Here is a 13,155-nt window from a genome sequence, read left to right as displayed (position 1 = left end):
CTGGGCTTTGCAATGACTCCATCTCTTTGCTGAAGGATCCTGCACTACCTCATTACTACTACCTAGATACCTTGGGTACTGACATAGAGCTAAACCTGAACTAATTATATCTTTTACTCTCTTCACTCAGTTTAATAAGTAAGTACCTTGGGTAGTTTACCTAGTGGCCAGCATCGCAGAGTACACAACAAGATTTACCAACGTCAAATTGCGTGTAAAGAATGGCTGGCCTGGTACTTTTACTTTCGTGTCCTGAGCTGTACCCTTCAAGTTCGGTGAAAAGCCATGATATACTTTCGACATTGCCCGCAGACTAATACAACCTAAAATTCAAAATGTTTTTATTTAAATCAACAACTCTACCTACCTACCTACTTACCTACTCGTCCTATTTCTTTCTCGTACGTCACATCGATCCGATTCCTCCAAAGGCCATCACAAGGCAAGAGCTGGTCCCATTTCAACAGCTCTGACAAAGATAATCCAATCACGAGCTTCAACCACCCCGACTAGGGACTCCACCCAATCGTGACGTAGCGCAGTTTCGGCCGTCTTCACCCACTCCACTCGAGCGCTTCATCAATATCGTCTATACTACTACTAGCAGTCTCTCACATCTTATCTGCGGTCTCGCAACGCTCGTTTATCCGAAGTCCGTCTGCTCGCTGTTTGACTCCCTACAGAACAAGCTACGCGGTGCCACATCGCATCATTACCTAGACAGCCACAGTCACGTACAAGTGCAAATACACTCTCGTTCACCAGCAGCGGACCTCAATATGGCCGATGTCATGATCCAGACCCCTCCGGTACTTCAAGGTCCATCAGAGAAGGAGCGGAAATACGACCGCCAACTCCGACTTTGGGCTGCCTCGGGTCAGGCTGCTCTTGAGTCAGCCAATATTCTCCTCGTCAACTCCGGTGCTGGTACCGTCGGCGTTGAGACTCTCAAGAATCTTGTTCTGCCAGGTATTGGCCGTTTCACCATTGCCGACCAGAATGCTGTAACTCATCAAGATTTGGGTGTTAATTTCTTCGTAGATGATAGCTGGCTGGGCAAGTCTAGAGCTGAAGCTTGCACCAACTTTCTATTGGAACTTAACCCTGAAGTACAGGGTGAATGGTATCCTAAAACCCAGGTATGTCGTTCGATCTGCCCAGCCGTAATGGCCTTCCCACTGACATACCTCAGGATGAATCTTTCCACCTAGATCACTTTCTCAGTAGCTCGCCAACGTTCACCATGATCTTATATGCTCTTCCTTTGCCTCAAGATCAGGTTCAGCTAATTCGGGATTATTCTCACCAACATAAAATTCCTACAATTGCAGTTCATTCTGTTGGATACTACTCCTACTTCAAGACCACATTACCTGGCACATTTCCTATCGTTGACACCCATCCCGATGAGACCGCCACTACAGATCTGCGACTTCTAGCCCCTTGGCCCGAACTCCTTGAGTTTTCCCAGAGCATGACTGAAAACATAGACAACCTCGATAGCCATGAGCATGGCCACTTGCCTATGGTCGTCATTCTCCTTCATTATCTAGAGCAATGGAAACAAGCTCATGGCGGCGCTTACCCCACCAGCTACGTCGACAAGACCATATTCCGCAAAACTGTCTCGGAAGCCATGAGGACAGACAACCCTGAGGGAGGTGAAGAGAATTTTGAAGAGGCTATAGCTGCTGTGATGAAACACGTCGTAAAGCCCTCCCTTCCTAGTTCTCTTCGACAAGTCTTTGACCATGTCCACCAAGACCCTGTAAGAACAAAGCGCAATCAATCTTGTCTTGATCGCTAACCTTTGCCAGGAGGAGATCACGTCGGGTTTCTGGGTCACCACAGAGGCTGTGAAAAGATTCTATGACGAACATGGCCGTTTACCTGTCCCTGGAGGACTGCCTGACATGAAGGCTCAATCCAATGTGTACATCAAGCTACAAAACATCTACAAAGAACGGGCTCGCCAGGATGTTGCTCAAGTTCTGGAAACCGCCCGAAGTCTTCCTGGCGGTCAGGACGTGGATCCCGAGCAGGTGGAGCTCTTTTGCAAGAATGCTTCTTTTATCAAGCTCATTAATGCCCCTAGAGACACGACTACCAGTCTCGATAAGCTTGTCGGTAAGTGCAGCTCTTTCTGGTCAGAAGGACTTTCAATAACATATAGCGTACAGAACAAGAGCTAGCAAACGACGAGATGTCAGCCTTTGCTGGGCCTGAGATGCCTCTATCCCTAGTCCCACTGTACCTCGCCCTATTAGCAACATCAAATACCAAGACTGCTTCTGCAAATGAGATTATGGGTTTCATTGGCAAGGCCGCACCGAAGGCCACGGAAAACGAACGATACAAGAAGACTGCCCAAGAGGTCGAGCGCGCGGCCGGCGGCGAGCTTCACAACATATCAGCCCTCACCGGCGGCATGGTCGCTCAAGAGATGATCAAGATCATCACCAAGCAATATGTGCCCATCGACAATACTTGTATCTTCGACGGTATCGACAGCCGCTGTCAAGTCCTCCGCCTGTAAAGAATATCAGCCCTTGGAGGTACTCATGGGAAAGATGGAAACGGAGTAATGTCACGATTAATGACTGGATAGAAGGATTTACAATAGAAAACATCGCATCGAACGACTTTGAAAGCATCGTGGAGTAGCTCAACGTGGCAGGGTCTCCTGACGCTATCTTCTGAATGACAACAGGTTTCGGTTTCCACATCGCAATTCTCACTCAACCCCAACCGCAATCATCGGCCACGTGCTCGCCCCAGCCGTGAGCAAAAGACGGTACTTCCCATCCGAAGCAAGAAGTCCAAGACAATGAGAGTGGTACACACATCCAGCAAAAAAAACATACAACAGCGGGGATTCGCTGGTCATCACCGACCCAACTACTAATCCGCCGGTTAGTGGCTTGACTATGGGAGAGCGGACGGGATCCCGTATTTTCCACTACCTGTGGCCGTATGTGGTCAATATGGTGATGGTGCTGGTTATGGCCACTTCGCCTTGCATGTTCTATACAATGAAGCATCCGGGACGTCTCCCGATGTTCCTGGTATATGAGCAGGTCATGTTGCTTGACTAAGACAGTCCCTCTATGAGAACTAGTCACGTTTCATCGAAAGACTGCGTTTCCGCAGTCTCCTGAAATCATGAGCACGTATAAACAAGGCCTCATTCGGTAATAGTTGTGGGTTGCGGGGGCCATCGACATTCCTGGCATCAAACATGCCATCTCGATATCAGGCCAGGAACCGGTGAGGAATTATGTTCCTTTTTGCCGTCGTAAGATAACTATACTAAATTCTAGCTACCTATATTCTGGCAAGGTATATTGTGGGCAACGAATGAGCGCTGTTTTTGAGTTCGCCTGCCACGAGCTCCTTGCCCCAGCAAAACTGATCAAGTCCTCCACCGTCAGTTATCCTTGCTGAGTATTGCCAATTGCTAAAAGCCTCTTCCTGCCGAAAACTCTCTCTCGCATCTTCCCGAGATACCTATATACGCTAGCAGGGTTGCCTGGGTCGCATTTGTCTTTGGATCGACGCTCTTGTTGCCGATGTGGAGGCTGTGAGAACTTTGACGGGAACTCTCTAGAAACGACCGCAATCATCAAGGTACAACCTAGTTTGCTAGTCTCATAGGGCTACCAGTAAGTCCTCTTATTGCTCAGCTTTAGCGAAGAGGGCGGGAGCTTCAATGGAGGTGGATTGGCAGGGAGTGTTTCTTTTACCCCGGACGTCAGGTGGCAAGCGCTCTACCACGTATCAAGTTGATCAACAGTCGTATCAAGGGCGGATCACGGAATGATTTACCACTCACCGCTTTATGGCAATACGACGTCTTCTTTCAGCAAAGCTTCTGCTCTTGCTGGACATCGCCACCGCCTCTACATCGACTGCCAAGTTCTTCAAGCCTAGTGCTGTCTGGCCTCCGCTGTAAGGTACGCATAACCTGCATACCCGAGTAGCAGCAATTGAGGCCAAGAGTGTAACAAAGACTTCATGTCCAAGTTTGTTGCGTGTATTGGTGGCGGCCTGTATTCCTATGAAGCAGGTCGGCTGTCCAGCACTGCCCCTATAATACGTCCGGAGGTTTATTACCAGGATAACGATAATATCATTAGACTCATGGCTAATAACGAAGTTTACCTAACGCGCCGGATCTGCTGTGGATCTCGCAAGGAGCACTGTCTCCAGCCATCACTCGGCTAAGCTATATTTGATGTATATGATGGCCTCGTCAAACTGTAGGTTTGGTGACCTCCGGTCACATCTGTACATGAACCACGGGATATTAGGCGAAATCGAATTAAATCTTCGGCAATATTTTGGGCCGTCTCTGCTAGTCTACACTTGGCACCGAATTTCGGCGGCTACTAGTCTGAACGAGTGCAAGCTCATGGGGTCTCCAGTGCCGGATTTGAGGGGTGCTGCCATAACATGTTATCAGATCGAGTCACATATGGGGTATACAAGTGCCACTATACTGTTTTCTTCACTGTTACTGGGGATACTACAGGGGCTCTCAGCATTCTACGAGTATTATGATCGACGGACATGCAAAAGGACCGTGACCGGATGTTAACAACGTGCCTATCAGAGGACAGAATGAGGTTCTTTCTTCAAGATTCTAATATCTGGTGTGACGGAGAACCCGAGATTTCCGAGGACTTTTCCAAGGTTAAACACGAAAATCCTGTTCCGGCGAGAGAGGCATGAAGCAGAGCTACAGTCAGTGTCCGGAGCTTGTCGAGTGTTGCCAAAGTCAAAGTGCTCATGGCATCAGAGTATTCAATATTCATGCAAAACGTCAGCGAGAAGCAAAGAATAGGGTGTTGAGCTGCTGATGGAGGGTTAGTTCTGGGTTGAGTTTATTCTTGATAGAGACAATGTCCGGTGTTGAATCCGGGCATGATGGCAACCACGGGTTTACGCTCCGGCTGGCCGCTCGACCTAGAATCTCGGGCGTGGCTTTGAAGTGTCCAGCGCATGCATACAGACAGACAGACAGACGTATCCGTACAGATCGATGAATTAGATGAGAGTAGAATCACGAAGCTGTTTGGAATGGCTCGTTACAGTCAGACCCATCCGGCCGGAGGGGCAGAGGCGGCCATATCGCGCGCCGAGGCTGAGGACAGCGGGCGAGGGCCTGCCAGAGTGTTCCGATAGCCAACTCACGTGGGAACATGGTCGGTAAATCAGGCCGGCTCATTCTGCAGTGGATGAATCTTGGCGCCGGGGACCCCAGGTCTTTGTAAACTGAAGAGAGCAATGAGCGGGTCTCCCTCTGAGCGTGACGAGCAGTGGACACGGAGTTCGGTATCAGGACTATTATCCAGCCGGATCACGGTCACCTTCCCTGAAAGGTAACCAGGGTCCGAAACAGTTGGAGGGCTTGGAGGGGAAAACCCGGGGTAGAAGTCGTGGAGCTGGAGGGGATTCAGAGAAACGGGCCGAGGATCCCAGACCCTTGGTAGAGGGAGTATTAACCAGAGTTCTGTGAGTGGTATGAAAGAAGTCTCCGATGGGTCGATTAATGATCACACGCGCGATGCGAGGCTCATTTTTGACGAGAGTGCGTGCATTCTGTACTCGGTGCCTTGGGGAAGTTGGTGTCCCATCCTCGGAGGTTGTCCATGTGAACGAATCGCTTGCATTGCTTGATTTGCCTTGCTTTGCTTTGCTTGTGCCTGTGTGTGTGCGTGAAGTGCGCGCTTTTGTTCGTTCTAGTTAGTTGGTAAAAGCAAGGTGATGTGTGATGTGGTTAATTACTAAGGCAAGACTAAGGTCAATGGGGAGGCGAGTGGTAACATCGGATGAATACCTGCATGATATAGCGCCTGACGGAAAATTAGTCAGGGAGAGCGGAATTGCATTTGATTTTATCATTATTTGTTGTTTGTTTATTTATCTATTCGCATTTTTCTATTGTGCCGTGTTGTGAGAGCTCAAGGATTGACGGCCGATCTGGCAGATATGTAGATAAGTAGGTACAGATATATCTAGATCTCTTACATATACGAGCCAACATGTAATCCACTCTATGTAGTACACGATCTCGCTTGTCAACCCAGCACGTAGGTACCTTACTGTACGTACGCCTCAATTGTACAGTCAGGGCAGATCGTTCAGTGAATGTTGGTTCATCGATTGAGTCTCTTCCCCAGGAATTCCCCGTAACTTGTTAACTTAACCATAAAATTACCAAGTCCGAAATAGGAAGCTTGGGATGTGGTTCCTGGATAAATACAAACCGACCAGGGGGCCAGGGCATGGATAAACGTGATAGGGCAGCAATCGGCGGCTCGAACTACATGCACACTTGGATGCATGCATCTATCTGGCCCCTTCATCTCGTGGCCTTTTACTGCCCTGTTGCCTGTCGCATTAAGCCACCACAGTCATCCCATCCCCATCACTTCTCCATGTATCGACTCGGTCTCGGGCTTGGACTTGCACTTGCACTTGCACTTGCAAGGGGCAGCCGATGTATGTATGTATGTTGAAGAAGCATGATGAGGGAGCGACGTGTGATGGATGCGAGGCGAGGCGAGGCGAGGCGATGCTACTGTTACTCTTCGGGAATAAGGGACCTACCGCAACGCCGAGGCCTCTTGGAGAATGGAGATCTTGCTTACAAGCTTGGACTCTGCTAACTAGTTAGTACATACATACTCCTCCTCCGTTGCAGCCATCAGTCGACTGCCGTGAATGCTTCGGGCCGCCCAAGCCAATATGCCCGTCATTAAGGGCTGGGTTGGGTTGGATTTGGCTTGCAATGGTGAGGGGATAGCGTTGGGCTCGGCTGGGCTGGACTCGACGATGGAACTGCAGATACTCCTGAATCGTCACCTCACATCACCATGCCTTGCTTGCCCTGCTCTGCTCTGCTCTGCTCTGCTCTGCTCTGCTCTGCTCTGCTCTGCTCTGCTCTGCTCTGCTCTGCTCTGCTCTGCTCTGCTCTGCTCTGCTCTGCTCTGCTCTGCTCTGCTCTGCTCTGCTCTGCTCTGCTCTGCTCTGCTCTGCTCTGCTCTGCTCTGCTCTGCTCTGCTCTGCTCTGCTCTGCTCTGCTCTGCTCTGCTCTGCTCTGCTCTGCTCTGCTCTGCTCTGCTCTGCTCTGCTCTGCTCTGCTCTGCTCTGCTCTGCTCTGCTCTGCTCTGCTCTGCTCTGCTCTGCTCTGCTCTGCTCTGCTCTGCTCTGCTCTGCTCTGCTCTGCTCTGCTCTGCTCTGCTCTGCTCTGCTCTGCTCTGCTCTGCTCTGCTCTGCTCTGCTCTGCTCTGCTCTGCTCTGCTCTGCTCTGCTCTGCTCTGCTCTGCTCTGCTCTGCTCTGCTCTGCTCTGCTCTGCTCTGCTCTGCTCTGCTCTGCTCTGCTCTGCTCTGCTCTGCTCTGCTCTGCTCTGCTCTGCTCTGCTCTGCTCTGCTCTGCTCTGCTCTGCTCTGCTCTGCTCTGCTCTGCTCTGCTCTGCTCTGCTCTGCTCTGCTCTGCTCTGCCCTGCCCTACCTCATTGCTATTGTTGGTATGACACCTTGAGGGTATTCGTGTATTCGTACGGATACAGATATTGCCGGTGCTGTCTCTCACCAGTCTCGATGCAATGCAGAAGCGTCTAATTAACCTCGGGTACAATACACGAAATGACGCGCAGAAACTGATCTGTCGTGGAGGCGGCCCAGCAGATCACGTCCTGTCTCGTCCTACTCTGAGCAAATCTCCTCTGCAGGCATTTCCAAATGGGTCGCCATGCCCGAAGACAATTTTCAACAAGCAGGACCCTGAGTTTAACCTGCTTTTAATTTCACGTCCCATTACTTGGGCATAGTCAAATGTCATAGCCGCCCCCCTCTCATCTCGCCGGGCAAAACCAGTCGTCTGCTGCGTATCCGTAGTGTAGTGTAGTGTAGTGTTGTGTCGTGTCGTGTCGTGCTATGCTACGCTACCCCATACGCTCTGGATCGTCCCTCTTCATGCGTCCATTTCAAGGACTTGCATCATCCCACGAATGAGGACCCTGTTCTCCTGTTCCCCACGATCCATTCCCGTACTTCTAGCAGCGTCCTTCTCCGCATTATCTGCTAGGGGTGGCGCCGGCTCGACCGTAACATCGTCGCCGCTACTCTAAAGTCCTTGGCAGACCTGCTTCACTAACAGCACTACTTAATAAGTGTGGTGTCCAGCCTTACACAGATCAAAGTTTGGGGGCCCTTTCTCTTCGTGGCTTGCACAATAGGATTATCTTCCTGACTAGCGCTGTCAACTCCTTGTTACCTAACATGTCTCCCTCAAGTACCAAGGTTGCCGCTGGTGGCTCCTTTCACACCTGTAAGTCAATCTCAACTCATCGTCATTGTCGTCTTCATGTCCTAACAGCATCAAAGTTCAGGGCATCATTCCCAAAAAGCAGCCCGCTGCTTCCAGCAGTGCAAGACCTAGGGTCGCCGGCACCCGGCGCATAACAACTCCTCATGCCTGTACCGAGTGCAAGCGAAGAAAGATCCGCTGCGACGGCAAGCTGCCGTGCGGCCAATGCATCACTAGCCGAGCTCCAAAGAGCTGCTCTTACGATAAACATCGCCAGCGAATGATTCCATCCAGAAAGTAAGTGGCATGTCAAGAACTAAAGACCTCTTCGGCTAACCGTCCACCAGGGCTCTGGATAGCTTGGCACAATCTCTCGAGGAGTGTCGGTCAGTGCTTCGGCGCCTTTACCCAAACCATGACGTTTCTGCCCTCCGGACCATGGACAAACAGGAACTTATCAGCCTCCTGGCTCAATCGCAATGTCCAATTGGAGATCCTCTTCCATCACCACCTCTCGAGTCATCATTTCCCAAGCCAGACACATCTCTGGTACCATCAGACTCCCTCCTCGAACTTCAGTCTTCTCTCGAGGCTGACCTCGACTCGCTCATCGGAGAGCTCGAATTTGAGATGCCCACCGAACAGCTTGAAACCAATGATGGATCCGGCTATCTCACACAACAAACCTGGTGGGACTATAGCTCACGGCAATGGAGCTCAGTGCCTGTGCCATCTATGATGGAGGGTCAGCCATATGGCCATGACTTGGTCACTCCGATGCAACACTCAATGTACGAGGATGAGCGTGGAATCTACGGCTCACTTGAAATGAGATGACGAAAATGTAACCTTTCTTGATGTATTTTTACATGCGATTCCCGACTCTGAGTGGGTAGAGGGGTATCATGCACCCACCCCCCGGGGACGCAGGTCGTCTCCTTGGCCGGATCACAGCTTACGACAATGAAACGAGGTCACGACCCTTTACTTGCTTTACGTTGCTTCGCTTTACTTTAGGTAACTACTATCGTCCGTATGACTAGTACCTAAGGTACTAAGGTAGGTAGCTACTTTACTTTGCCTCCCTTAGGTAGTATCTTTATACCAACACATACATATATCTTGATGTTTGAGTACCTTACCTTAATACCTAAGGTACTCAAGGTCCCTTGGCTTAGACATTGCCTCTGTGTCGGCTTTTCTCCAATCCATTGTCGGGGTGATTTGAAGTGTACCTACTAGGTATCCCTTTAGGTGAGGTGAGGTAAGGTACTACCTATAGTAAGGTAAGGTAAGGTACCTACCTATAAGGTAGTACCTACAGGTAAGCAAACTTGAATTCCATATCTGGAAGGCATCACCGCGGTGCTCTTCCTTCCCAGGTCTGCTGGTAAACCGCATGCCAGTCCAATCCTCAAGACAGACGAACCGCAAACCATCCCCTTCCATCAGAGAACAACCATTCTTGGACACGATTCATTTCCGTGACGCGGGCGCAGAATCACAGAGGAGCAGGCATGGAGCACGCACTCACATGCAATAACCTCAAATGTCGAAGAGAGCTGAGCGAACGTGCACTTGTGACGACATGCAGGTAAGCATATGACATTCAGAAACCAGCGATCCTCTGACATCAAAATCAATAGCCATATCTTCTGCATGGATTGCGCCCAGCGACTCGGCGTCAACGGACAGGAAGCTGGTCGTCGCAATACATGCCCTGCCTGCCACTCGCAACTAACCAATCCGGACGACGCCGTGATTACGAACCTGAATCCAAGTGAAGACTACAAGACCAGTGTCCTAAGCGGACTGAGCCCCAACGTTATCATGGAATGTGCCGGCCGGGCTCTCAGCTTCTGGGCTTACCAGACCACCCAAGACATCTATTACCAGCAGTATTTATACAAAACCCTGACCGAAAAGTACTCAAGTCTCAGTGTCCGCCTCGAGAAGACCGTAAACGATGCTAACTCGGAGATCGAGGGTCTTCACCACAAGTTGTCAAGTTAGTGCTCTACTTCTCCCAAATTTGCACCTATTCAGCTGACACAGCGCAGGTCTAGCAGCAGATCAGGATGCTCTGCGGCGCAAGAATGAAGAAATCTCCCGGGCTTACAAAGACAAAAGTCGTAAGGTCCAGCAGTTACAAGAACTCTACGAAAAAGTCAAGAGGAAGGCTGAGCTTGGTCAGATTCAGAGGGCAGCATCGGATGCTGTTGACTCAACCTTACAAACAACCCAGATGGACTCAGGATATGAAGTTCACTTGCCTACACAAAGCCATGCTGAAAGTATCCCTCCGCCAGCCTTTAGCCAGAGTCATCGCATTGATATCTCGGGACTGAATACCGGCCTCTCACGAAACTATACAAATATAACAAGAGAAGGAAACCATTGGCCACGACTGGGAGGGTCATCCCATCGTGAGCATTTCCATTCCACCAACATACGGTACTTGCTGACGTATGGCAGGCGATACATCAGAAGCACCTGTTGGTGGCCTCCGCCGATCTGGCATCAACACAACATCCGTGCATCAAACGACAACATTGCCAACTCTCGCAGGAACCCCAATTCCTAGTTTTGGCGGTACAAGGCAGTCTACAATCGCGTTTGCTCCAGGCTTCAGTCATCATCGGGGTAGCCTGGCAGGTGTTGGACTAACATCCGGCATCAAAGTCAGCCAAGCGAATAACCCACCAGCATTGGATATGCCCTCGAGGCATCTATGAAATTGGTAGGACAATAAGCAAGTGATCGCCTTCAGTGCATCCAGTTTATTGCGCTATCTTCTGTCGCTTTGTTCTCAAGACCGGCATTGGCGGTAGTACTTGATGTTTCAGAACAAAGGAAGGGAAATTCAATAGTGATTTTGCTTTTCATGTACTCAATAGTGTTCCTATCTGGCGCTTTGTTCAAATTGATAGATGATCTATTCAGTTATTGCATTGATGGGAACACAGTGACCGTTGAGAAATCATATATGCATTTTCTGGTATGTGATGACGGAATCATCGACATTAAAAGCAGCAGCTTCCGCAGCATTCTAGACTTTATCTCCTCTTCTCCATAGGGAGCAGCACTTGTTTCTAACATCATATACTTTTACAACAGGTGATTAACATGCAAGACAGCTTCATCGCTAAGATTAAATGGCATACCCAATCGGCACTGGGTTTGCCGTCATCTGAGCCATCGGGCTCGCGAGATGGCGGTAAACCTGTGCGAATATTCGCGCGCATCAGGGAAAAAACAAGGGAATGGCACAAGCTGAGAAGGGTTGGGGGTAAACCCCAGAACCTACGGGCACAATATCTGGCTGAACAAGCCAAGATGCAAGGTATGGTTTCGCCCCCAAACACCATATCGCGTCTCGCCATGGAACTGCAACGGTTTCCCCCTTTACCGGCGGAGCTACCAGGTGACAACACAGATACATATTCCAGGGCGAGAATTGAGCGAGGTCAGTCAGCGCAGCAGCAGCAGCAGCAGCAGCATGAAGCCCCTGTCTCTCGTCCAGTTCCTACCACTGATGACTCTCATCAACCCGGAGAAAACGACAAATTCATTGTTGTTTCTGATCCGGTACTCGACAATGCGAAGGACTCTGGTCACCAATATAAAGACACGCCTCATGCACAGAGAAACAGAATTGTTGAATATGAGCAGGATCTAAGGATACTATCGGATGAGCCATGTATTCCTCGACCTCGGATAGGTCCAGGTCATGTCGTCCAAGATGATAAAGAAATTCTTCATCTCGAGACGCGCATACAGACGATCCGGAGAGATTGCGAACAGCTATCAGAAATCAGAACGGAGCTAGAGCGCCAAATCCTGGTAGCGAAAGAGTTTGCCTTCAAGCTGTACTGCCAGACACATGAATGGGAGTATCGGAGTCCAATTCTACAAGAACCTGTTCCCCTACTGCAGGTATTGAAAGGACTTCAAACTATCATGATGTGGCTACAAGCCCGCGTTCAGTGGTATGAAAGAAAGCACCCTGCGATTCGTGAGCACTACAACATGGGTATGAAATTGCAAAACAAGACTTCTGAGTTGGTGAGGCTGGAGGATAGCGATATTTAACTAGCTGGGCTATGCTTAGAGGGATTTGTCTTAATATCGAGGTAGATTAGCTTGGGTTTGTTTATTGAGTATATGTTTTTTTTTTTCACGTCTCTAACAGGGTGGTTAGCTATCTGGTTGTCTGGGACAGATAGAGGCGTCTTTCATGGGCAAGAGAGGACATAGATTGCAATAAGCGAATGCAAATAGAGATTATACACTTGGATAGATGAAAATTTCTCCTACGATAAAATATGGTCGAGGGATGCCATTCGGTCCATCGAAGGAGACTGGGTGTGAGTGTGATCGATCAATTTGCGCCAATGTTCGTATTGGACCTCACCTTATGCGGATGACTCTATATCTAGGGTAGGTATACCTACCTATTCTTAGATTTACACGTGATGGTGAGCTATTATAGGTCAAGATGGCATGGCCGCGTAAGCCTTAAGGTACAGCCCCCAGGGGTATTAAATGTTAAATTAGGTACGGAGGTCCCTACTAAAAGTTTTATCCTGCCCTCCTGTTTGTGACAGGGGACCCTAGGAGGTTAGAAAAAGCAATAAAAAAGGCAGTATATATTTTCCTTACTTATAAACCTTTTATAACCCCTCTATAAGCTATTAACTAATTTCTTAAGCTTTCTAATAATCTTATAAGTCCTTTAATTATAACTCTAAATATAAATATTATAATAAAGGCTTTTATTATATTTTTTAAGGCTTTATATAGTAGTAAGTTTTTTACTAAGGTTACTAAAATATTAAGAC

At 49.1% G+C, this 13,155-nt stretch overlaps 4 protein-coding genes across 4 annotated transcripts; 3 read left to right on the top strand and 1 right to left on the bottom strand.

Moving 5' to 3' along the window:
- Window positions 1-779: 779 nt before the first annotated feature.
- FSUBG_11104 (amyloid beta binding 1) lies at window positions 780-2,536 on the top strand (the record flags this gene model as incomplete). Its single annotated transcript, XM_036675752.1, has 4 exons — window positions 780-1,139; window positions 1,193-1,768; window positions 1,818-2,127; window positions 2,181-2,536. 4 exons carry the CDS (start codon window positions 780-782, stop codon window positions 2,534-2,536), a joined length of 1,602 nt encoding a protein of 533 aa, XP_036533410.1.
- Window positions 2,537-6,868: 4,332 nt separating this feature from the next.
- Window positions 6,869-7,758, bottom strand: FSUBG_11103 (Hemolysin-type calcium-binding region:RTX n-terminal domain protein; the record flags this gene model as incomplete). Its single annotated transcript, XM_036675751.1, has 2 exons — window positions 6,869-7,541; window positions 7,715-7,758. 2 exons carry the CDS (start codon window positions 7,756-7,758, stop codon window positions 6,869-6,871), a joined length of 717 nt encoding a protein of 238 aa, XP_036533409.1.
- Window positions 7,759-8,286: 528 nt separating this feature from the next.
- Window positions 8,287-9,151, top strand: FSUBG_11102 (lactose regulatory; the record flags this gene model as incomplete). The annotated part of the gene is made up of 3 exons (XM_036675750.1): window positions 8,287-8,335; window positions 8,392-8,611; window positions 8,662-9,151. The coding sequence occupies 3 exons, from the start codon at window positions 8,287-8,289 to the stop codon at window positions 9,149-9,151; spliced, it is 759 nt and encodes a 252-aa protein (XP_036533408.1).
- Window positions 9,152-9,831: 680 nt separating this feature from the next.
- FSUBG_11101 (e3 ubiquitin ligase CCNB1IP1) lies at window positions 9,832-12,406 on the top strand (the record flags this gene model as incomplete). The annotated part of the gene is made up of 5 exons (XM_036675749.1): window positions 9,832-9,908; window positions 9,961-10,322; window positions 10,375-10,740; window positions 10,790-10,995; window positions 11,432-12,406. The coding sequence occupies 5 exons, from the start codon at window positions 9,832-9,834 to the stop codon at window positions 12,404-12,406; spliced, it is 1,986 nt and encodes a 661-aa protein (XP_036533407.1).
- Between the last annotated feature and the right edge of the window lie 749 nt (window positions 12,407-13,155).

The sequence above is a fragment of the Fusarium subglutinans genome (assembly GCF_013396075.1).
Source record: "Fusarium subglutinans strain NRRL 66333 chromosome Unknown NRRL66333_c0000203, whole genome shotgun sequence".
Classification (NCBI taxonomy): Eukaryota; Fungi; Ascomycota; class Sordariomycetes; order Hypocreales; family Nectriaceae; genus Fusarium; species Fusarium subglutinans.
Note: the sequence above shows the minus strand (reverse complement) of the source record. Positions and strands in the feature narration are given on the sequence as shown.